Source organism: Pseudonaja textilis, chromosome 2 (assembly GCF_049901715.1).
Source record: "Pseudonaja textilis isolate UNSWEBS1 chromosome 2, rPseTex1.2, whole genome shotgun sequence".
In the NCBI taxonomy this organism is placed as follows: Eukaryota; Metazoa; Chordata; class Lepidosauria; order Squamata; family Elapidae; genus Pseudonaja; species Pseudonaja textilis.
The window spans coordinates 164,679,012-164,705,450 of record NC_141991.1 but is presented as its reverse complement, the minus strand read 5'-3'; the positions used below and the strand labels follow the sequence as shown (position 1 = coordinate 164,705,450).

General features: G+C 39.3%; 1 protein-coding gene across 1 annotated transcript; it reads right to left on the bottom strand.

Moving 5' to 3' along the window:
- Positions 1–274: 274 nt before the first annotated feature.
- LOC113444092 (stimulated by retinoic acid gene 6 protein-like) lies at positions 275–26,439 on the bottom strand. Its single transcript, XM_026712660.2, has 18 exons — positions 26,259–26,439; positions 23,985–24,069; positions 23,795–23,895; positions 22,911–23,044; positions 21,103–21,223; positions 14,227–14,272; positions 11,928–12,056; positions 11,106–11,176; positions 9,292–9,403; positions 8,100–8,238; positions 7,549–7,624; positions 7,329–7,410; positions 5,998–6,046; positions 5,795–5,912; positions 4,705–4,824; positions 4,155–4,318; positions 2,168–2,314; positions 275–1,633 (listed from the first exon to the last, which is right to left on the bottom strand). The coding sequence occupies exons 1-18, from the start codon at positions 26,285–26,287 to the stop codon at positions 1,539–1,541; spliced, it is 1,818 nt and encodes a 605-aa protein (XP_026568445.2). The 5' UTR covers positions 26,288–26,439; the 3' UTR covers positions 275–1,538.

The window sequence follows — 26,439 nt, the reverse complement described above, 5'->3', positions numbered from 1 at the left end:
TTTCTTAGTGAACAATAATTCTCTTTCTGAACATTACTTAGAATTCTTGTTGGACCAAAGTGTTTCAGGACCTTTGCCATCAATACAGCTGGTCTAACTCAATAATTGTCCTGAATCAGCAATTGCCAGGTAAATGATGGACCTGCCTGAATAGAAAACACAAAGTGACAGCTATGCTTATCAGTTAAGAAAGCAAAGACAAACTTGGGAGGAAAATCCAAGAATAAAGGAAAACCCTAAACATCTTTCCTTCATATATTTCTTTTTTTAAAAATAGAAAAAATAAGAAAATCTACTCCTCCTTGTGTACATGTGCTTCTCCTTCTAGGGGGCCACCCAACTGCCAGACTGATTGATACATCTTGACAAATTGTATTTACTTTATCCCAATACAGGGTAACATCTGTGTATCTTATTTATCATTCAGCAATTTCACTTGAACTAGTTATAAGAATATAAGGTTGATTTAACTGCTCATATCCCAATCAGGAGTATCTGCAATGGGAATTTTAAAGGTTATAATGAAGGCCATGACCTCAAGACTGAAGAGCTTTTCTATTGTTCTGTATACTTTGTATGTGACAATTGTAAAGAGAGAGGGTGGGGAGGGAGGGAGGGAGGGAGGAAGAGGGAGAGGGAGGGAGAGAGAGAGAGAGAGAGAGAGACTTTTGATTATGTGGTCACTGCCACTATGTTAATTTTTTTTCAACCCCCTCAGGTATTCCCAATTCCAACATTATGAGTGAATGATGTATCATGGTACTCTAATTTTGTAATGCAACATGTATGTGTTTTCCATATAATTTCTGGTTGCAGGACATCAAATTAGTTTGATTGTACTTTGTGCAAATGATATGCTCTCTCTTTGTGGCAGAAAAACCTGTTTGGACAGTATCAACCTCCATAGTGTAAATACAAGTATAGTTTTTTGAAAACCATCAAAGACAACATGATCTCCCAAAGATTTGCAACGGAACAATGTAAACAAATTAATTCTTGAGTGCAGGCTTTCGTGAGACAATATCTTGATGAATTCACCCAGATTATGATTAAGTACCATCCTTATTTCAGTTATAATATAAACACCTGGGGATTCCATCGCTAATATGTTTATTCATGTGGTTCCTTCCTCATTAAACTGAAGCATTTGTTATCCACATTCCAGAAAACCTTTGAAAACAGTTTGCAATGAAATTTAAAAACAATAATAAAACAACTTATCCCTTTACATCCTATTCCAAAGTGTTATGTTCGTGACCTCTGCCTTCTCATGTAATAACTGAAATGAATGGACTGGAGCCTGAATATTCCAAAGGAAAGTGGCCTGCCACAGAAGCAATCTTATCTGTCTGAATCCAAATCAACTGGAAATGGGTTTCAATACATAGAAATATCCATAACGAACATCCTTCAAGATTTCTTCATCGCCATATGCTGACTACTAGGTAATCATATGCAAAGAACATGAAATGTTCTGTCTTCTGTTCTGCACATCTGAAACTATTCAGCCCCATTCAGATAAAACAAAGCAGAGGCCCTCATTTTGGCTTCCTGTGTGCAGAGAGGCAGGGGTTCTTTAGAAGAGTGTAAAGCAGCAGCCATCTTGTCCTGGCCTTCTTGGACACCCTAAAATCTAAATGAGAAAGGATGAGTGTTTAATTTCCAGTATTCTAGGGATTCTTTAGCAATGCCCAAAGGCACACTGGAGTCTGACTTCACCCACCTAACTAGGAAAACTTATCAGCACTCTCCAGATATTTCTAGCCTGGCCCTTATCAGATGCACAAGGGCCTCAAACCTCAGAGAATGGAAACTGATGTCCAACAGCTCTGGAGATCACCAGTCAGAAAATGCCACTCTGTTGTCCCAAGCCCTCTATCTTCTTGGCTCAGGTCACAGAGGGAGCATACAGTAATTTAAGGGACCCTTCTGCTAGTTTCAGGTGTGAAATGAGACAAGCATTGCCAGCCCTATCATTCCCCCTTCCCCTCTACTATGTTGTTTGAATGCAGCATGGATTTCCTAATCTTTGGGATATATAATAAATGAAACGCTTTCTGTCATTGTCTATAATCTTATTTGTTAATTTTCAGAACCCAATATTCTCCTATCTCCTTCCTCTACTGCAACATAAACAAAACATGGATCAAACCACAGCAGGGTTTACCTGTTGATTGATCAATGTGACAGGAATATGAGTTTCTTTGCTGCTGGTTCTCTATACATTTGGCTGCAAGGTGGTGGCCAAAGCAAAGTAGAATAGGATTGGTGTGATAATGGTCCATAAAAAGCATCCCAATCCATGTCTTGTATCCTGCAAGGAAATAGCAACCCCTTTACTTGGGAGGAAAATTCAGCTACAAATGGGATCTGATGGCGCTTCTAGAAGATTGCAATTAGCTATAGACAATCTGATACACTCTTTAGTGAAGATGTAAATTCCAGGCAATGAGGTTGGGTAACTTATGTGCTTTCCATGAGATTCACCCATCTCCCTCAAGAGCTACTCAATTGTTTTCCCAGTGAAAGGCTATAGCTGTTAGTATAGTTTTCCTGATGCTTCACTCAATCTCTACCCTCCTCCCAAAAGGGAACATCAGACTGGGTGAATGTAAGTCTCGTAGAGTCAGGACTTGAAGGGATACCCAATAAGGAAGAGTTTCAAGTGACAGCAGTAACTAACTACAAGAAAGAATGTTGGAAGAATTCCTTGCAAGCCAGGGGTCTTAGCAAATTTAAGACTTGTGGGCTTCAATTCCCAGAATTTTGGGATTGAAGTCCACAAGTCTTAAAGTTGCTAAGGCTGGATACCCCTGCTGTAAGCTCTTCACAGGAGCCAATCATATCTGTGGGAACAACTGTGGATGATTGATTAAGGGATTACGATACCATGGAAGATTCTGCAAAGAAACCTTGCCTTTGGATCAGATTATGTTCTCCAAGTTTGGTTTAGAGATCTGATTTGGATAAGGAGATATGCGTTCAACTATACTTATATGGCTGGGCTAGCCTGCAGTGTAATCTGCCATTGGCCCCAAAGTGTGGGAGACCCTTTCATCTGTGAACCCTCGGAATAACACCTCCTGGTCTATTCAAGTTTTAGTAGCTTTATCAAATGGCTTTATGCAGTGGTCATCCCTTCATACATAGATTTGCGGTAAGAAAAAAAAATGGCAGGGAAATATGGAGGCCCAAAATATGGCCTAGTCTCAAAACACCTTCCTAATTAACAATAACTTACTTGGGAGCCGAAATTTACAGACTATTCTTAGCTTTCACCCCAACAGGTAATCCTCACCTTTCAACCACAATTGGAACCAGAATTTCCAACAAAATGGTTGTTAAGTGAGCCATGCACAATTTTATGACTTTTTTTTGCCATGGTTGTTAAACAAATCACTACCGTTTTTAAGGAGGTCATTGAGCCGTTAAAGGAATCCGGCTTCCCCCATTGATTTTGCTTGTCAGAAACCAGCTGGGAAGATCTTTATGGGTGGTTCACATAACTGTTAATCATGAATATATGCTGGTTGCTAAGCCTCCAAATTTTGATCATGCGACGATGAGGATTCTGCGAGGGTCATTAAGTGTGAGGCCTGGTTGTAAGTAACTTCTTTCAGCTCCATTGCAACTTTGAATGATCACAAAATGAATGATTATACATTCAGGACTATCTGTAGTTAAATTAACCATACCTCATTAATTGAATAATATTTTATTCAGGGAAGATATGTGTTAAACTGAGGAAAGGACACAACCTAAACCAATTTCCTGGTTTGCTTGCTTTTCCCTTCAGGGATATTCAAAGGAATTCTCAGTTTCTCCCTGAGAAACTCCGGCCCTTACCCAGGGGTAGGATTCTACTGGTTCGGCCCGGTTCAGGTGAATTGGTAGTGCTGAGGATCAGCTGGGAGAGAACTGGTTCACTCCAACGATCAGCTGTTGAGCCCACCCTGCTGCCCCAGCTGTAGTCTGTGCTTTATATCCTGGTTTTCAAATTCAGCTGATTCACGCGGCACAGCGGATTACTGCACATCAGCTGTTTATTAACACACAGGGATTGCAGGAGCAGGCCATTAGCAAATGTTCTGCACACAAAGTGCACATTCATTAAACCGGTTGTTACACCAGTTGAATCGCACTCCTGCCCTTACCCATGTCAGCCGCTTCATAGCCTTTAGGCATGATGGTCCTATCAATCCGAGCAATCAGCCAGGCTCCCAAAACAACGCTGCACATCAGTCGGAAGAGACAGGCGCTCAGGCCCAGCATCACGTTAGAGAAGAACAGGAAGTAATTGAAATTATGGAACACTTTTCTGAAATTACAAATAAATGACCATTGGAGAGATTCATGTTGATTCATGATTGAGGACCTGGCTGTGGAAATCTGTCAAGCGGTCGCTGCCTCTTCTGATGATTATTTTTTTAATTATATGCTAATTGTTAATTTAATTAGAAAGCGTTTCAGAGGATTGCTCTTATTAGACGTGCAAAAGATATTCTCTAGAATGTGCTGCTATATAATTTGGGGTAGCTCCAAATAAAATGTGAATGTAATTTATACCTAAAATATTTAGTTTTAAATGATCGCTTGGTGCAACAACATACTCAATTTACCTCATGAAGTTTCCTTCAGTTTTAGAAATGAAGTAAGTATCATTCATAAAAATAAAGAACTGAGGCCTAGTTAAGGAGAACTTGCCTGTTATCAAGAGCCAAAGGCTTTTCCTTGTCATCTTGCAAAATCTTAGGCTGGAGAAAAAATCGTCCGGCAGTCGTAATCTGAAACACGATGAACCCTATGACAATGGCAATGGTCAAGCTGAAGGGGAGAAGGCACAAATAAGCTGTAGCTGTGGAAATCTACACCCGAGATGAAACAAGGTATGTTTTATGTACCTATAGCTATTTTATATATTTTACCTGAAAGAGGGAGATGGCCAAAGCAGAGATGACCAAAGTAAAGACTGAATAAAATCTAATAAATATGCACACAAACACACACACATTTTTTCTTTTTTAAATTCCAATTGCTCAGATCAAAGGTACATCTACAGCTAAGTCTAGGCCTCCTTCCAGATAAATATCTTAAAACAGTGAAAAGTTGAGGACCTCACAGGTAAGTCATAAACAAGGGTGCAGCCGGGTGGAGTTGTCCTCTAATATTAATTTCATGAATACAGGTAGTCCTCAAATTACGATCATAATTGAGCCCAGAATTTATATTGCTAAGTAAGAAATCGGTTGAGCTTTGCCCCATTTTATGATTTTTCTTGCCACAGTGATTAAGTAAATCACTGAGGTCGTTAAGTTTGTCACATGGTTGTTAAGTGAATCTGGCTTCCCCACTGATTTTGCTTGTCAGAAGGGTGCAAAAGGGGATCAGGTGACTCTGGGACACTGCAACTGTCAAAAATACGAGTCAGTTGTTAAGCTTCTGAATGTTGATCACGTGACTAAGGGGATGCTGATACACTCATGTGAAAAACAGTCATAAGTCACTTTTTTCAGTGCTGTTGTAACTTTGATCTGTTGTAAGTCAAGGAGTACCTGTATATTTTAAAAATTGGCACTAGATTTGAGCTAACTGATAAAAATATTCATATGTAAACTGGGAAGTCCAAGTTTTGAACCTGTGTATTCGATCCCCAGAATTAGAATATCTACATACCCCAAGGGCCCCATATTTATGCCCCAGAGACCCCTTACCACAGAACTAGCCTCTCCATGTGCTCCACCAGACAATAAGGGACATGTTTTCTGGCCACCCTAGCAAAATCAAAGGCACTTACATGCCCGTTCCTAAACTTTTAGCCATTTCTATCCCTTGACCGTGCTTTACGGGCAACACCAAACCATAAATGAGCATCACTCCGAAGAGGCACTGCATGATGTGGATGACCAGATAACCTAGAAAAGAAAGCATAAGCCACCAATTGAAAAGGCCATGTAAGGGCACTCTATGCTGCTAGGGAAAACGATGTAGCATACATACCCCAAACTAGATAGGCGATTTGCCAACCAGAATATCTTGCAATTGCTCCCTGTTAATGTGAAAACAAAAAGGACAGATATTTATATAGGCAACTAATTAATTAATTAATCAACCAGTTGAAATTGCATTGATTTTAACTGAAATAAAAATGCATGGTTCTTATTCAAAGGACCATAGTGTTCCTTTTAAGTACCAAATATGATGTAAAAACAAAAACAAAGCTATCAGAACTTGCAGAACTTATCTGTTTCTCCTTTCCTATCATAGAAGTGCACAAACACAAAGAACAAGCCTCAACATATGATCAGGTATGTCTCTCATGCAGAGCCTTATTGACAAAAAAATAATTACCAGTTAAAACTGATACATAAATTCTGATTACTTCCAACCTTGGAATTCCATGTGCTTATTGAGAATGGATAAGGATTAAAAAGAAACATCCCAGAGTAACAAATAAATAGAATTAGTTCAGGAAGGAGTTTGTGTAGGGCTGCAAAATTCAAACCACTACTAACTGTCAGCAGAGATACAGAAAAAGTGTTTGCTTCCATTTAAAGCTTGTTCAGATTTCTACAGATCTGGGTAGCTCTAGTGTAAATCTCACTGTGCCATTACCTTTAAGAATAGCAATATAGAGTAGTTTAAGCTACAGTAGTAAACATTTAGCAACAGGAAGACTTTCAATACACGGAAGGCTGAAGTCCCTCAGCTGTATCTTCTGGAAATGTATATGGATGGATTACAAAGCTGTTGAATCTTTGAATCTCTGTCTACACAATTACCTATAGTAGGAAAAATCAGGAGGAAGCTTGTCTGGCGCATGCACAATATGCATAATTTTTTAGGCAGATTTCCATTAAGTGATTGGAGAAGGTTGTTATCAAGAGATGGGATTCCTACCCAGTCCAAATCTTAACCAACACACCAACGCAACCTGTGGATGCCAATGACCGTACTTTTAAATATATGATGGTAAGTAAAACTCAGCAAATTCTTTAGACTTTATGACGGGTGGATATTAAACCTTTATTTCCAATCTCTTTGTTCTTTGAAGGTCAACAGTGGAATAGATTTTACTCTCACCTTAAAATGCAGGCTATTCTTGAAATCTGAATATGAGCCTGATAATTAGAAGAATGCTGCCATTGTCCTCCAACACAAAGTGAAACTAGCAAGACCAAATACAAAAACTGCAGGGGAAATAGTGTATTACGTGTGGGTAGAAGAGCGTTCGAAAGAATTCTGATTGAAAGGCTACAAAAAAAGATTTTGCTTAAAAATCAGTTGGATATGAAGAAGTTAACCAGGATTAGAGAAAACTAAGAACTCACCACGCTTTGTGAAGATGAAACTTTACTAAATAACTTGGGCAGAAATTCCTTCTGTCCTGCTCGTAGCCTCTTGATATGTTTTCTTTAAAAAAAAAAAAGGCATTAATGCACATTTTTGAGGTAGAATTTCAGAACTCCTTTAAACCATATGTTTTAAAAGAAGAACCCTGGTCTGTGAACAGCAGAGGATCACAAACTTAGGAAGAAAATCAAGGCATACCTATAGCAGGCGAGGATATGGAACACGTAGCTGACACTGGTGAGAGAAGCAGAGCCAACAGTGAAGATCCACACACCTAGAGAGAAGCAGTTTTAGTGATTTATTTTGTTCACAATCCCCATAACCAAGTGCCAGTTATGTTTCCATACTCAGCCAAGCACAAGCCTGGGGGGGAACTTTGGAGTAATTTCTTTTATCCTTGTCCGGTTACATCTCAGTTGTTTTTCCAACTCAGAAGTTAGACTGATGTACAAATGAAAAGGCAACCGTTATGGACAATACCTATGTTTCCTTGAACAGTAGTATGTCTTCTTAGCATAAGGAATGGGAAATAATTTTCTAATCATTTTTTTACTAAAGACTTCACAGTTAACATTTTGATTAAAAATCACATTTAAAAACGTAACCATTGCATTTTTTTTTCAAATTTGGATGCAAAATCCATAAAACAAGGTTCAAAAAGCAATCACCAATATTAATTCTGTGGCCAGTATTTGCATATGTAATCAACCCAGGATTAATTTAAAAGTCTGATACTCTAGTGACTATACCTTCCATGACTTCAATGAATTCTTTTAAAGGTTGGATATCTGATACATTGCTGGAAACTACAAGCATCTCATAATTTGATATCAGAATCACCAGTGTACATGAAACAAGCTTGTAAACATAATACTCAATCACAGCAAACTGGAAGAGAAAGAGAGAAGCAGTTATTTAGTGACTGTAAAGGTGTGTAAGAAAGAAATGGGCAAAAAAAAATGCTGCCTAAACAAAGGAAAAAGTTCAGAAAGGATCCACTCCCCAAAACTTCTCAGGATGTAAATGAAATGGTGGGAGATTTGTACTTTCAGATTTGCAAGATTCTGTTAATGCAGCCTTATAGTAAAGTAAAATGATCTCATATGGCTATGTTTCCTGTCTAATCTGTCACAGAAGGTCTTGTAAGTCTCAAAAATGCATATCTTCTGTTGTCTTCCTCTTAAACCTGAGAAATGAGGGAGGATTCCTTCTGATACTCTTTCTCTGCCCATTATGCTGATGAGAGTTATGCAGCATCTCTTCACCCTGTTTCTCAAAGCTTTTCTCACATACTCTTTATACTGATTTAGAGATATTGTTGGCAGGTCTACAAGCAGACATGCAACTTAAACCATAACTCCAAGGTGTATATTTTATATAGAAAAACATGAATCAAACGGCTAATATCTCTGAATATAACAAAAATAAAGATTTTATAGAGCTCTTTCTTACAGTATGAGAATAATATTAAGACCAGTGCTATAGAGCAGGACTCTTGAGAATTTAACCTTCTCTCTTTTCATAAACAGATATAACAAAACATAATTCACGTGCCCTCAGCAGTTTCATTAAATTGGGCTGCTCCTGCAAACCAAATAATTTCTTCACAATTTGGGTAGGAAGATGTTACACAGAATGTTGGAGAATAGCACTTTACATGAACATTTCTATACTTGTGTTTGTGAGGCACGAGAAGAAGGATGACTGCAACAACGCTATTTCAATATGTCTTGAGTAATTTGGAATAAAGCATTTTTTGTTCCCAGCATACAGAAGACAGACAGGGCTCTACACCTAAGATTCTATAATCCAATGTCTATTCTTTGGATTGCAAACAGCAGTTGATACACAGAATGCCTTGAGTTTAGTGAAATAAAATTGGAAACACCCACGGTTTCCTGGTTCAGCATGTTATATATGACCCACGACTCTTTGTCTTACCATGTAAAGGCAAATGATGGCAAGCACCGTTGTACAGATCATTCGGCTGGGAAACTGAAAGTAGGGATCCCATTCATAGATGTGCTGCTGGATCCAAGATTTCTGGGGCTTCCTGTTTTTAAGGAAGACAATATGGACAGCTTGGAGGAGATGGGTAACAAGAAAAAGAGGACAAGTCTTCCTTGCCATCATGCACTTTTTTGTCTTCTTTCACCCTTAACCAAAAAGCAGCCTTCTTCAATACCACCTGCCTTTATCCACTCATACTACATTAGATTGACTGTCAGTCAGTTCAAGCTATTTTCTCTTTCTAGGGCAAGGTTTCCCAACTTTTAAGACATGTGGACTTCAACTCCCATGGCTGGGGAATTCTGGGAGTTGAAGTCCATGTGTGTCTTAAAGTTGCCATGGTTAGGAAGCCCTGTTCTAAGAAATGGTAGCTAGGATGCCACCATTCAGGGGACCACAATAAAGGCAAAGGGACTTCATTGGCACGAATCAAGATACCCCAATGGATTACCAATTCCCAGGTGTGGATTAACCCTTGAACAAGAGAAACACGTGCTTAGGACACTGAGGGAATAGGCACCCCCAAGTTCCCCTCCCTTACCATCATCCCTTAACTCTTTCACTGCCACATATGATTTGACTCATACTTTTCATCTTCTCCTTAACTGCCCTATTCAACTTTACTCAAGATAGTTTTTAAAAAAACTATCTTTGACATGGTGAGTAACTAAGGTTTAAATTTTGAGTCTTCATAATTGGTTGGTTCAGCAATGAAAAGTCCAAAGGGCAGCATTATTGAACTAAGACTAGGGCATCACCTGACTTAATCTCATCCTGCCAATTCCTTCCAGAACTAGATATTAAGAGCACCATTGAGCTAGTTATTTGTGACTAACATCGTCATAGGACTATGTTACTATGTCCCAAATGAAAACAATGCCAATTATGTCTAAGAGTCTATCCCCTCATCAATGGCTAGGTCATTGCTTGAGATTATTTACTGTCAGTTATTTACTGTCAAAGTAGACCAAAACCAAAAACACGCAGGGCAGTATTATTTTACTATAAAGCTATCATACGGGTAGTCCTCAACTTGTTACAACTATTCATTTAATGACTGTTCAAAATTACATCAGTTCTGGAAAAAAAATTACTTATAACCAGTCCTCGCCCTTGGGATCAGCCCAGCATCCCCACAGTTATGTGATCAAAATGTGGGTGCTGGTGTGTATTTACAATGGTTGTAGTGACCGCCCATTTGCAGCTGTTCCCAGCCAGCTTCCAACAAACCAAGCCAAGGGAGGAAACCAGTGGTGGGATTCAAAGAGTTTAACAACCAGTTCTCTGCCCTAATGATGTCTTCCAACAACCAGTTCACCAAACTGCTCAGAAAATTAATAACCGTTTCTCCCAAACTGGTGTGAACTGGCTGAATCCCACCACTAGAGGAAACTGGATTTGCTGAACAATCACATGATTCACATAACTGTAGTGATTCACGAAATAACCATGGGAGGAATGGTCATAAAATTAGGTGCAACTCACACTTAAAACCACTTTGCTTGGCCATGGAAATTCTGGTCCAAATTGTGGTCATGAGTCAAGGACTATCTCTGTAACATAATCGTGCAACACTGAATGCTCTTCCTCCCTCCCTCCCTCCCTTTATCTTCATGTAAGCTAGGAAGGGGTTCCCCAGAAAACAAAATGTAGATTATTGAGGGAACTGTCCATAAAAATAAAGAATATATGGTATATATATGGTATCCTAAGAAACATTCCTCAAACAAAATGAGTGTCCTCACTGCAGTGGAGGTTTCCTCAACAATTGTTGGACATATTGAGCATGATGGGTTTCCAATAAAGTAATGTTGTCCTGCAGGGAAGGAAAAATAAAATTATTTATTGTTTTAGGACTTTACACCTTTCAAAGGTCAGAAATGGTTAGAAATAAGGAACAGGGAAGTGTCATGCTAAAAGTGGCTGAGGGACCAGGAGAAAAATTCCTTCTCCCCATGCATCATGCATCCTACTCCATCCCTCCTCATCTTTAATTATAATCTGTGTTTTTATTATTATTGTTATTGTTGTTACTGTTATTAGAATTATCTGTTTCATCGTCTTTATTGTTGTAAATAGTCCAGAGCCTCCTGTGGTGAGATGGATGACAAATAAATTTAATAAAGACATGAATAAATAAACAGACAAACAAATATGATCTCTGAGTAACTTTGGAGGGAACACAAGTTAGAATCAGGAATATTTTGCGGAGTCTGGGTCAGGGAGATAAGTGAGTGAATGTCCATGTGTGTGTGTGTCCAACCATTCTATAAAATTGTGCATCAGAAAATGAGATAACCATAAAGGAAAATTAAGAGAAGTAAAGGGAGAAATAGTGAGAAGTTGGAAAAAGAGTAATAAGATATGAAGTTGAATACATAAGATGAATATGCATATGAAATTGTGTCTATATGGAAATGTGATAACCCGGAACGATGCTATACTTAAATAAGATGTTTTATTTGTTTTGTTAAAACACAATAAAACTTTATTAAAAAAAAAAAAGAATACTCCTGCAAAGGTACCCATGGAGTTCAAAGGGGAAGAAATACTCCAGGAATACTTACTGTTGGAAGGCCTGTCTGGAACTGGGCCCATGACGCTTTTATCAACATATGGGTGAATTTCCCTAGCAGGAAAAGCTGGCAGACCAAGGAAGGCCAGTAGAAAATGATCTTCTCATAATACCCCAGGATCTGTACAGAGGAAAGTAAAACTGTTATCTGCTGGTGTTACAATGAATCATTTCTATGCCAGGTAGACTCCTAATGATTAGCCCTTCCTATGTTGCCATTCAACAAAAGCTGCCCACATCTCTCTTTCTCCTGAGCCCTCAGCATTAACACTTTGAATGTTCAGTTGGCCTGCGGGCTCTGAATCAATCTGGAGTTCAGCTGAATGGCTGCCCTTCTGCCCTCACTTTGACTGCCAGCAAAGTAGCTTTGCAGCTGCCAACCTGAAACATGCTTAAACCATGTTGGCTTGACAAAAAAAGGGGGCTTTCCCTGTTGTTGGTGTTATCTGGAAATGCTACAAACTAGTATCCCTGAGATTTTTTTTACATCTTTGTCCTGGCCTCAACTGGAGCTGCACAGCGGCATCTTAAAAAGTGACATGACAGTACTTGCTCGCATCTCCCTTTTTTTCCCGCATAAAAGAAGGAAGGACCCAGCATGATGGTGTACGTGAGAAACAAGTGAAGAAGAGCAAGTGGGCAGGAGCCATTACATTACCAGAAGTATAAAAAAAAAAAACCCAGGAAGCAGCCATTTCTAAGTATTCTCCAGGGTCCTCAAAAAGAAAAGAAAAAGAAAACTCTGAATATGGAAGTTAAAAGTGTTTGCTTTAACGGGACATAAAATATTTTATGAGAGCTTTGCTCTCTTTGCAGTTGAGAAGCAAGAAAAATAGCTGGTTAAAAGGAAAAAAACTGGTTTAAAGGAAAAAAATAACTGGTTTAAAGGGGAAAAAAATAACTGGTTTAAAGGAAAAGCTTAACAACTACTGTAGCAACATTTATAGCTGCTATATTATTTATCAGCAGCATGGTGTCTCAGCAGTTAAGACAAGCTGGGCTTGTCGGCTGGAAAGTGGTCAGCCCAGGTTCGAGACCCGAGACCCATGCAACAGAGTGAGTTTCTGTCCTCACCCCAGCTCCTGCCAACCTAGCAATTCGAAAGCCTGCAAATGCAAGTAGATAAATAGGTACCATTCTGTTGGGAAGATTAATGACATCATGCTAGCCACATGAGGGTGGAAATGTATTCGACATTTAAAGCTCAGTGGTCTTCAAACAGATGATCGCTTTTAGTTGGCAATGACTAGTGAAATAAAATCTGCAGGGACTCCTTTACTTTTTTATATATACACTATATGCTAGCTCACATATGTATCCATATTGTAAACTGATTCTGTACAAACAGTGCCAAATTTTACACTCTCTTCTTGGATGTCAACCAGCGTAAAGCTAGCTGTTGTAGCAACTAGCTATTGTAGCAACAATGACTTAAGATTTTGGCCCCCAATACCATAGGGATGATCCTATTAGGGATGAATAGGAATTGATGACCAGTAAGCTTTGTTTCACCTTCTGGGTCATATTTAAACCCCAGTGGCATTCTTAGACACGACAATGATAGAAATGACCTTGTTTGCCTACTGATACATGGGTGTTTTATGATTGTTACAGATGCCATGGTCATCATCTTATAAGCTTGCTCTTCAAATTATACCCATTGTCCCAGAAAGGTTAGAGGCCTTTCAATTAATACAAAGAATCATACAATAAGAAATCCCAAATATGAATCCCATTTTGCTTACAAACTCATCATGGCACATCTGAGCATTGAACTTTCTCTTGCTTCAAGCCATCTTTGTTTCCTATTTATTTCATGTGCCACCTTTGCTCCTGAATCTCAAAATGGCATAAAGAATGCTTCTATTTCCAAACATATAAATCATATTTGAATTGAATTGAATTGAATTGAGGAAAATTCATCTTAGGTTTTCCAAAGAATACAGTAATGGAAGTAGATATTTTGTTTCCTAATCCTCTTTAATCTTTCATCTTGGGTTGGTCATCTTCCTTTTTCAACTGGATGCTCTCAGCAAAAGTTCAGTTAGGGTTCCCATTGAAGGAAAGGAAGACAATATCACCATTGCCAATGTCAATGTTGTGGCTGATAGGAATTGTAAACTAGTGTACATGAAAGATGGAGGTAGCAGACTTGTAAGATGTCCAGGATGAATATTTATAGGTGTTTCACAATTATGACAGATGAGAGAGAAAGGGGGAGGGAGGGAGAGAGAGAGAGAGAGAAAGAGAGATCCACATTTTGCACTGTTATTAAATAGGTACATACTAACTTCTCCATGTGGGCACTGTCCAATGTGCACAGCCGTAATTACAAACCTGCCAAAACAAACAAACAAACAAATAAATAAAAGGAAGAACTTCAGTTACAAAGCATTGCTTAGGAATTCGAAGTCCTGAAATTAGATCTAATTACGTTTCTTCAGAATTTTGTTTCTATAGCCACAAAAACTGACCAGCACCAACCATGTGATAAGGTTAAGAATTAATCAGCTTCTCAGAATAGAACATTCAAACTTTTTCTTGACTTTCTTTTCAACTCATTCATTCTTTTTCTGTACATCTATGTGACCAAACCATCTCCATGCATTTGTTGCATGGATCATTCACTTTTGTATTCACTCCAGCATTCTTCATTCATGATTCTATCTTTCCTTTAATCACACCCTGCTTGAGTATGTATTTCCACTGTATCCAATTTTAGGTTTTTCTTAATATATCCAACTCTCAATTCTACATGATAAAATTAGCAGAAGCATGTCCTTAAACATGGTCATTGTCTGGCTGAGTCTTGTGAGAGTTTGTAAAAAAAAAATGCTGTGAAAACAAATAAAACGTTTCATATCTTTCACACAAACAACACACCATAAATTGTGCACTACTTTTCTACTCTTGTTTGCACGTCTTACATTTTTTTCTGTTTCCCCATTTTGATAAACAGATTATTAAAATACACAGAGTAAAATCTTTTTTTTAATTCACATATAACACTATTCTGTATTTTGCCTGTCAGATGCGATCAGTGGGAAAAATGTTAGAACCACATTTCTTGTTTCATTTTACAATGTGTCTAACATTTACTGCAAATCATCTGGGTTCTGAGTCATCAATGTGACATTGTTCAAATACAAAAATGCATGCACAGTCACATCCATAATCAACATGTATTTAACTTCCCCAGAGAGGTTTTCTGCTCAGTGTTAAACTATTCATTAAGTATCCCATTCGTTCTCATACATGATTTACTTCCATTGTATCCATTTTTTCACAAAATGTTTCATGATTCAAGCCTATTTGTTTTATCACATGGCTTCTTTGTATCAACTAATATGCCATAATTTTTCTTATTTAATCTCAAGGACACGTTGAACATCAAATCCTGAACTGTGCAGCCTTGACCAACTTAAAGCAATTCTATGGCTCCCAAACGTTGCTTAGTTTGATCTTTTGTATCTTTTCTATCAGAATTTGGCCCAAACTTAAATTAATTCCTCTGTAATTGTTTTCCAGCATTCTCTTTTTAGAAGGAATTAATGGCAGGATTTTTCCAATTGTCAGAAATGGATTCACAGTCACCAAAAATAGCCTTTGTGTTAAAGTGAGAGTAAAGTCTATTCCAGTTCTGGCCTGTTCTTCAAAAGACAAAGAGCTAAATGTTTAATATCCATGGATCATAAAGTGTAAAGAATTTGCTGAGCTTCATTTGCTATTACATGTTAAGAAGTTACAGTAATTTGCATCCACCATTAGCACTAATCTGTCAGATGAAATCTGAGGAGGGTGGAGAATTATCCAAGCAGACAATCCGCAATCACTTGATACCAATCTCCCTTCATCACTTAATAGAGATGCCATTCCTCAAAAATTATCTCTAATGCATCCTGCACAAGACATAAGGCTTCCAGAGATTTTATTCACTGAAGTAATTGTGCAGGCGGAAATTCAATAGTCCCATAATCCATCCATGGTCACCTGCAACAAATAATTGAGGGATCTCCACCTTCTATATTTTGATGTAATTCCCATCATTTTTATCATTTTCCTGTAATTCTGCCTTAAATTATACACATTATGCCACACCTGCTTTGCTTAAGCCATACTGTGGCATGGTGAAATTAGTAAACTAGTAGATCTGGACTGCAAAAATCTAAACTGGCATTAGATGGAAGTAAAGTATTAAGAATTTACTCCATCTCTGCTGCCTTCTAACATCCAAATTTCTGTGCTGATAACCCTTTTTTTTATAAAAGTCACAGTATTTTGAACATATTTATAATCCAAACATGTTTGGTTGGTTTGATTTTTCCCCCTATTATTATTTTGATGCCATATCAAGGGTCTATGTAGCAATAATCAACCAAATGGTGGTATAACAATTTCCCTGCTCCAAAACTCATTTCCCCTTATTTCTACTTGTAGTTTCATTGCAAAGAGATGCGCCTTCTAGTCTATTATATTATTAAAGTGAACAATGTCTAATTACCTGTTTCTGCTACATCTGAATCAATTAAAAACTATTTTTACTTTCTCCTAATTTGTTGCTCCATGCTTTTTAACAGGAAAAGAAATAAATCCCTTTGTTTCTGCCTTCCAAGGAGAAAATATTCATGGAGGAATGTCTTGTAAGATACCTCATGGTTCTCTTACTAAAAAGAAATTTCATTTCTCTGAATCTGAGAACACCTTATACTGAAGGTCTAAAGCAGGGGTCCCCAACCACCGGGCCCTGGACCGGTACCGGTCCGTGGAACATTTTCTACCGGGCCAGTTTGCTGGGCGCCGCCATCTTGTTTTGATGAGAAAGTGCTTCCGGTGAGCTTTTCCAGTTGGAAAGCGGTGTTTGGGTCCTGAAGGAATCCTCGTGCCTTAGTTTCATTGAAGTGGAGGCAGCTTCGAACGAAACTAAGGCGCGAGGATTCTTTCAGCACCCAAGGCAAGGCGAGCCAAGCGACCGTCCCAAAGCTGTCCCAAAGCCCATCGACAAAGGTACAAAGGAGGAGTTGAAGGTGGCGGGGAGAAGTGGGGGACGGCTGGCTGGCCAGTTGCTCGGCTCACCTTGCCATGCGTGCTGATGCCGGTACCGGGCCGTGGATCATTTTGTGATGCCGGTACCAGGCCGTGGCACAAAAAAGGTTTGGGGCCACTGGTCTAAAGCTACAGACTCATTGCTGGGGTGATTTAGGAATGTATTTATTTGAACTACTCAGAAATTAGACTCAGCCTCCAAATTCCTCTAGCATAGGATAATTGGGGGAGGGGAGGAGATTTCTTAAGAGTTATCCTCATACCAGTCTATTCTTAGGCAATGCAAAGTATGAGAATTCTTAATACTAATACAACTTAATATCTGTTTTAAATATTTTTTTAAAAAAACCAAATCCAAAAGGCCAAAACATCTCCTCACCAGCAATCAACACCCAAATGAGCAGAGATTAACATCAAGATTAACATTAGACCAGGGCTGTCAAACTCACGGCCCATGAGCCGGATGCGTCACAGGCTGGCCACGCCCATGTCCGGTTTAGCAAAGGGGGGGAATGTCCCATTACGTCACATGGCATGCCACCGTGACAACGCGAGTTTGACACCCCTGCATTAGATCAACAATCAAGAAGCAAACAATACTCCAGTCAAGGAACTGCTGAAGAAGCTAATAGTAAACAACAGGCCAATCAAGGAACCATCAACCCTGACAGGGCACACCACTAGAATGTAAAATGATGGCAAACCTCATTCCCTACTAGCACTGATGGCGTTATCTAGTTTGGTAATGAAACATCTGCAAGAAAACAACCAACCTCAGAGTGCCCCAAGGACTCACAGTTCAACACTGAGCTACAAATATTCTCTCCTAAAAAGCAGTTCGTCCCAGCATTAAGAATGTACTCTGTGATCTATTTATCATTATGAAATTTATTTTTGTTTTCAATGCACATAAAAAGTACATCAAAGCTCTTTTGGTGTGAGTTTGACTCCTAGTGCTTTCTCCTGTTTTCTATTTCTGAGGGTGGGGGGACTTTCACTCCCTACCCCATCTCCTCTACAGCTGTGGTGTTTCCTGTCAGTCTCCTATCTGGTACTTTAAAAAAAAAATTGTATTAAAGCTTGGAATTGCAATAGTAAAAATTAATACAAACTAAGAAAAAGGATAAAAAATAGAAAGAAAGAGTAAACAGTGCAAAGCAAAAGACAAAACTGCAGAGACGGGCTACGAGAATGACGTGGGAAAAGAGGTCTCACTGGACATACAAAAGAAAAGCGATGCTATAGAAACTCTCTACTCCTCAGAGCATCTCTCAGAGAATGTTGCTCAGCAACTAGTTACAACTGCATCTCCCAATGAAAGGGAAATAAAGCATTATGTTACTCACATGCTGCAATGCAAAAGAGTTGGGTATTTCCCTTCAAGGAAGGAAGCCCGCAGGGTAAAGAATCAGGGGGCTGGGTCTATGGAAGCCCAAAGAACTGGTGCAATGCAGATAAGCAAGTCCCGCTACTAAAACACAATCAGAGGGAAAATTCCTACAAATATGTCCAGCCAACATCTTTTGTTGTTGTTGTTCTTGTGTTCTCACGACGCTTCCTTGCCTTCATCTCATGGCTCATGAATAAGGTTAAGGTATTCTGAGGTAATTCTCCTTATTTCATCACCGCTCATGGCAGACTCAAGGGATGGGAAAACGTCTTATTCTTCGCCATCCAGCATAAACAGACAGCTATACCTTGGTTGTTTCAGGCTGGTGCGGTCTTCTGTACTCACCAGTTAGTTACCTGTTTCTTTCTACATAGCTTGCCCCAACAAGGTGTGTAACAGTACCTGTTCAATGAATGCTGTTGGATTCATGGCACACACACAGACACACACAAACACACCCCTGTTTCAGTGGTTCTCACAAGATCGGTAGAGGGGACTTTAATTAGAAGCAATTCAAATCTATATGCTGTGTGATAAACAGGCATAAGGTTCATATGACTGAAATGAGTATAAAAAGTACAAGTGGATTGATTTTATTTTTATTTATTTTATTTATTTGCATCCACCTATTTTTTTTACAAATAACTCAAAACAGCAAACATATCCAGCCCATGTTCCTCCTCCTACTTTCCCCACAACAACAACCCTGTGAAATGAGTTGGCTGAGAGAGAATGACTGGCTCAAGGTCACCCAGCTGGCTTTCATGCCTAAGGTGAGATTACAGCTCCCAGTATCCCATTACCTATTTGATAACCAAGATAATACTTCGGCTTTCAGTATGTCACCAACTTTTGCTATAATGGGTATGCAAACTCACAATACAGTAAGTGTGTGGCCATTAGTTATAACTGCTCATTGTTATGCAGCATTTTGTGGTGATCTTTTTCTATCTTCCTGTCTGTCTAACTGTCCATCTATTCATCCATCTATCCCCTTCCCTACCCTGCCCCCCTAAACTCCTCCCACTCCATAGCCAGGATACACCATCATCCTGCTTTCAAACAGACTGACATCTGTCCATCAAGTTGTCATTTCTCCTGGGTTTTTTTTTCTAGGCTTTTCTTTTCCAGTTGGCCTCAGTCTCGAAGCATTCTGGAATTTTTGGTGTAGATTTCAATTTTCTGGAATAAAACTGATTTTTAAACTGTTTCCTCTGTGAGCTGAGTGTAAGGCAAGGCATGATGTATCGTAAAAGCATAGGACCAAACTAGAGAATCTGGCAAATGAGTGACAAAACATCTAGTGTGACACTCATTGTTTGCTAGGTGTTTGTTTGTTCATGACAGAGGTCTTCAAACTTGGCAACTTTAAGACTTGTGGACTTCAACTCCCAGAATTCTCCAGCCAGCAGAGCTTAGTTGAAGTCCACAAGTCTTAAAGTTGCCAAGTTTGGGGACCCCTGGTTTATGAGAAAATCTGAGATTGCTGCTAGATCTAAAGTTCTTCTCAGAGATAACAAGAGAACACAACAGGTCTTTTCTGCCTTGACTTGTGGACAAGAAAAAGAGAGAAGGAGCTTTTAGTTGCTTGAAAATGGCAGGAAAATGTTTAAAGCTAAGGCTATGTACAGAGCTGCCTGGCAGCCTCGGTAATGAGCAGTCACACTCCCACACATACTTAACATATCTGTGATCCTCTGTTTTTACTCAATTTTCTGCAGTCACATTATAAACAAACCATATGGGCTTGCCTTGTAAAAACACGGAAGCACAAGCTTCCCAGCTGTATTTCAGCCTAGTTTATTATATGGTCTGTGCCACAGAGACTTCCTCATACCTCTGTCTTATTTATTCAGGGATTTTTCACCTAGGTTCTCAGAGGGCTCTGCAGTGGTGGGATTCAAAAAATTTTTAGTACCGGTTCTGTGGACATGGCTTGGCTTAATAGGTGTAACAAGGGAAGGGTACCACAAAATCTCCATTCCCTCCCCACCCCACTAACCTGCTTTCCAGCTCTGTTCTCCTGTGCAGGGCAACAAAAGAAGACCCAGCCAATCAGCTGGGACTCGGGAGGAAGAGAATAGATGGGGGTGGGGCCAGTCAGAGGTGGTATTTGCCGGTTCTCCAAACTACTCAAAATTTCTGCTACCGGTTCTCCAAAACTGGTCAGAACCTGCTGAATACCACCTCTGGGGCTCAGGCAATCCATTTCTCTAAACATTCTTTCATTCAGAATTCGTTTCCATATTTCTCAGGTGTTTACACTGCCTCATTCTCAGTGCTCAGCCTTCCTCTTGTTCCCTTGTCAGGTCATGTCTTCTACTATCCATAAAGCATTTAAAACAATTTATTTTTTTAACTGCAATGTTCAGCATATGGATATCTGCCTGGTGTGACAATACAGGAACTGAGCAAACTATGGCCTTCCCATGTTAGCTGTGGTGTGCTTTCAAAAGCAATCTAACCATTTTAGGAAGAAAGGGTGGGAACTGACTGGCAGTGTTTATGGTTAACAACTGAATTTGAAAAGAAACTGGGATAGCCTTCTATGATAAAGCTGGGCTAGTAGATCTGAACAGTAATGAAAACTCTTTTAACTATTTGAACATATTCCCTTCCTGGAAATACTGTATATGTGAGCGGTGGGCAGACATTTTATCCTGTTCTCCCACAACCCCACTTCTGGTGTTCATCATTTTTTGCACTAATCAAGCCAATTTCTCAGGATGCTCACCAAGCTGCTGTGTAAAGGAATCCAAGGGTGGCCCCCATGATCTGCATAGGTGTTGAAAGACAAGCAAAGAACGGATAGGAGGAAAGGCCCACCTCTGTGGCACCAATCAGAATAGCAATGGCTGTAAAAAGATAGAAAACAGATAATGAAATCCCTGTAATGGGAAGATAATGGACAGGCGTAAATGCATTAAGGTCCAGTCTTAAGGAAGAGCCAATAGCTCAATAATAAAATGTGGGCTTTTGCTATAAAAGATAGGAAACTCATTTCCTGGTGCTGGCACTGATGGTTGTCACAGCTAAACTGGATGGCAAATTCATAGTGAAAATGGCTGCATTCTCAACAAATCTGCAGGGACCAGGTTGGTTTAACCTAACTCTAGACCAGCGGTCGCCAACCGGTGGGCCACGGCCCACTGTTGGGCCGTGAGAAAATTTTGGTGGGCCACAGAGAAATCTCACCCCCAGAGTACCTCTCCAAAGCAGTTTATCCAGGCTGCGCAGCCCACATGGCCCACAGGAACCCTCCCCACCCACTTACTCCTTACCTGGTAAACTTGCCTGCTAAATTGCTATTTTATCTTTTTCCAACCATCATCTGTTCTGCTGTGCCAGGAGATTTAGATTAGCTAGGAAGCAGGAAATGGTTGGATTTCTTGCTTTCTAGCTAATCTTTAGATCTTCGGCTCAGCACAGCCTCCCTTAGGACTGAAGGTTGGCTTGCAAGCAAATTCAATACAGACTCACGGCAAGCAAATTTGAGAGACTGAGCTAGCCGATGGCAGATAGATAGATCACTGAATGATTCTGTGAGCAACTCAATCTGTCTGCTTTGCCTGATTTTGGGTAAAAGTTGTCCCTTTTTTATAAAAAAGATCAATATTTATATAAATATTTATAATATTTACATACAAGCCATGCCCAGCCAGTCACATGACCACCAAGCCACACCCACAAATTAGGCCATGCCCACAGAACTGGTTAGTGGTCTCTGGGATCTAAAATTATGCATTTGGTGGTCCCTGAGGTCCAAAAGGTTGGCGACCCTTGTTCTAGATCCAATTTAGAAGCACCCATCTAAGCATTACGGATAGTCCTTGATTACAGTTGAGCCCAACATTTCTGTTGCTAAACAAGACAGTTGGTAAATGAATTATGTCCCATTTATGACCTTTTTTCCCCACAGTTGTTAAACAAATTATTGCAGTTGTTAAGTTGCAGACTGCTAGGTATTTAGCTTGAAACCCAGAGTCTGAAGTATCTGTTTTTCTTCATTATTAAGGACATTTCTAGTACCAGAATTAAAAATACACTGGCACAAGAGAGTGCTTAAATTGGGTGTAAATTTTCTAGTTCTAGCTAGAATTTTCACTTTTCAGAGTGAGATGCATAATATCTAAATGTAATAATAGTTCAAGAATATTGATCTGGGAGAAGTTTGCCAGCTGTCCTCTTATTGAATTGCAAATATTCAGAAACTGCATTTAAATGAAAATATTGCTTAAATAGATCTCCAAAGGTAATGCAGAATAAATTGATGATGAATCAGGAGTAAAGATGAATGTGACAGAGAAAAGTTGTAGGTTAACTGTGCCTTATGAGACATTTAAATGTAGCCCCAGATTAACCTAGCCACCATGCTGTATCTTTTATGTTGGAGAGAGAATTTCCACATTTTGGCTGTTTCCTTACCTTATTCCCAACACCTGTTTGTAAATTATATCACAGAGATGAGGATGGATCAGAATCTGAAGGGGAAGTACCAGTAATTTAGGTTTTAGGCTAAAATGTTCTAATAGGATTTTTCACCTTTAATCCATTGTGGCAGAACTCGCAGAGGGAAATAACCATCTGCAAATAGTATCATGACTTTGTTAGCTGTAGCTCCAAAGGCAAAACCCATTGCCCAACGACTGCTGCATACTCCCATTAAATCTAATGGTCTGTGGGGAGAAAAAGATATTAAAACTGCATGTTTAAATTTTCATTTAGGCACAGGAAGAATGTCTACATGGGATGAAGCATTTGACAGTAGAACAAGATGCAGTATTAGGCAAGGGGACTTTCTCCAGATGGCCACCAATTTTAGATATTTGCAGCATCTACTTGACTAGACTGGTTGATCTCAGTAGGGATTGATTGATTAATTGATTAACTGATTGATTGACCAAGATCTATATACAGTATTTTATATTCCTTGAGATTCTAGGTAGCTTTATGTTCCATTCCAGCAAAGCAATTCCTCTTATATTCTTCTAACTCAGAATTAGTAATTGTCTATAGTCTAAAGGCTGCCTGAGCTTCTACTCTCTAGCCCAAAGTATGCTATAATTATGCAGGTACTGAAGCAAATGACAAATGAGACCATAAGAGAAAGAAATGGCATAGAACCAATCTTAAACTGCATTCAAAAACAGCAAATAAAGAAGTTTGCTCACCTGGAAAGGATGTTGTGGGATTCTATATCGTACAACAAAGCATACATAAAAAGAAGATAAGGTCAAAGAACACGAGGCAGACCCAGAAGAAGATGGAGAGACACAGTATCAAAGACACACTACAACAACATAAATTAACAATGGTTGAGGCCACCAAAAGAACAAGAGCCAGATTTTTGTATCTCCCTCAGCAACTGAAGCAGTAAAGGAGGAAGTAAAGAAGAAGACTGAAGCAAAATAATTTTGCAGACTTACACAACAACCCCACACCTCCTGTTGAGGAGATGGCATTTTTCATCAATTACATTTCTCCTGGATCTCTTTTCAAAACAAGACAGCACCACAATTATGGCAATCTACAAAAGAAGGAAAGAAAACCCATGGGTTGCAAGAAGTCAAGGAATGTGGCTCACAATTATGGTAAGTTATTTATAGTTTTACTTACTGACGGAAGAAGTGAATAATGTAAAACAAGCTCCAGGTCTGTTAGACTTGTACAGGTCTCATTATAGGTTTCATTTGGGAACTGACTGCATAGAATACACAAATGCAAACAACATATTTAATTGAAAGTTACATACTGTAGATTAAATAATACTGTAGTTTCCAATGGAAAAAAATGGGGAATGCCTTTGTGGGACAAATAAAGAAATGCAATTCTAAGTATGTGTGCAGTCTATGTTTTCTTGATTCAACTTCTGTATCAAGTTAGGGGAAACTGCCAAAGCACAATAATACAGTGGGTAACTTATAAGCAAAAGAGCTCAGCTTTTATATCTGGTATCACCTGGTAGGGCTAGAAAACCCCTCATTGCAAAACTCTATACTTGTAGATTATAGTGGGATTGCAGTCTACACAAATACACCATCTAGAGTTAGTCCTCAGCTTTCAACCATTCATTTAGTGACAGTTCAAAATTATAATGGCATCGAAAAAAGTGACATATGCCTGTTTTTCACATCTTTATGGTCACATGATCAAAATTCAACCACTTGGCAACTGGCATGTATGTATGATGACTGCACGGTCCGGGGGGGCGGGGTGTTCATGTGATTTTCTTTTGCAACCTTCTGACAAGCAAAGTTAATGGGGAAATCAGATTCACTTAACACCCATGTTACTAACTTGACTGCCTTGATTCACTTAACAACTGTGGCAAGGTAGGTGGTAAAATGGTAAAATGGTAAAACTCACTTAACGATTTTCTTGCTTAACAGTGGAAATTTTGGGCTTAACTGTGAATGTCAGGACTATCTGAATCCTAATCTATGCAGTATTCCAAGTTTCTGAACATGAAAACAAGATTGGATAATAGTTCTGTGTATCTACCTACCTACCTACCTATCTACCTACCTACTTTTTCTTTCCTCTTTCCAGGGGAGTCAGAGTATCATGAGGAAGTCATTCTCTTCTGCACTAGAAGAACTACCCTGCAAATGGATTAGCCTGAAACTCAAGAGGTTCACCCAGGACATCTTCTCAGCTGAGCAGCAGGTTGAACGCAGACTGGGTCCAACGTTCTCTCATCAGCCACCAGTGCTTCCATGAACTATGTCCATGAAATAATCTTATTAACCATATTCAGAGGAAATGGCCATGCCCTTTTCATTCAGTCTGAAGCCACAAGCAAGAGGATGTGTCCCTCCCATTTCCCATAAGGAAGTCAACTATATCTATAACTAAACCTTCCTTTAGCCTTAATGATAAGATATCATCCACTGTTACATTTAAGGACAATACACAACTTAGTAGGTAGAATTTAGGCCCTGCCCTCCAAGAGAATAAAGAAACCCCAAGATGGTCTCTAGAGAGGTATCCACCACTATCTCTCATGTCCGCATCCCATGTTTTGCCCTGAGGCAGCCATCTCTTTCTGAGCAGAATTGACCTGGATGCTCACACTGGTTCCTCCTCCCATTCATTACTGAAGCTCCTAACATCATATCTTCAATAACAAAGCACAGCAGATGGGACAGGAGGGGAACAACTTTCTTCAGTAGGATGACTCTTGCACTCTACTTAGGGTATTGTGTCAAAATTGAACAAGAGAGATAAATTGCAATCAAACATGAGCAAAAGTATGTTTAGTGGAGAAGGGATCAAGCAGGGATAGAGTGCAGGGCAAAGATGGATGGAATTTGCAGTAGTCATAAATTACAGAAGAGGATTAGGAAGGTCTTTTCAATTACTGTATTGTTCAAATATGCTAAACTTTTTGAAATGGAGAATGAATGTGCTTTTTATTGAAAATGAAGTATTATTATGGGAATATTGTGCAAAAGCTACAATACCCTTCAAATAATATGTCAAGCAATTTAAAATATAGACAGTCCCTTACATCTCTGGCAAGCACCCTACACTAGATGCTACCAGCAAACTAGTGCCTTCTAAGTCATGGAAGTGATGGAGAAAGATTTCTATAGAAGAAGCAGTGGAGAGCAATCGGTGCTTAAAACTACCCTTAGTTATCAGGTCTGCTTCAAGCCTGGGATTCAAGTCAAATAGTTCCTCTGCAATTGGCCAGATGCATCTGTCCTGGGTTCATTTCAAGGGGAGGAAAGCCACAAAAGAAAATAAGGGGTTAAGAATTAAGCATCCCCTTTAATTTTCTCATACGATATTCCCTGAAAAAATGCCCTCCTCTCCACCACCACCCTGCCACATAGCATTGTGTGTTCAGCAGATCTCATGATTGTATCTCTCGCATTCAAAACTTACCATGTTTCCAGAGAAGGTATAATGGCCATGCTGAGAAGTGTTAAAATGTATTCAATTCTATAGGCAACCCCAGGAAACAATATGGTGTCTGTCTCCTTTGTGTCATGTTCTTTTCTTAATCTTTCGGTTGAACTGAGATTGCAGAGGTAATTCCAGGGCTGTTTCTAATTCCAGCAGAACT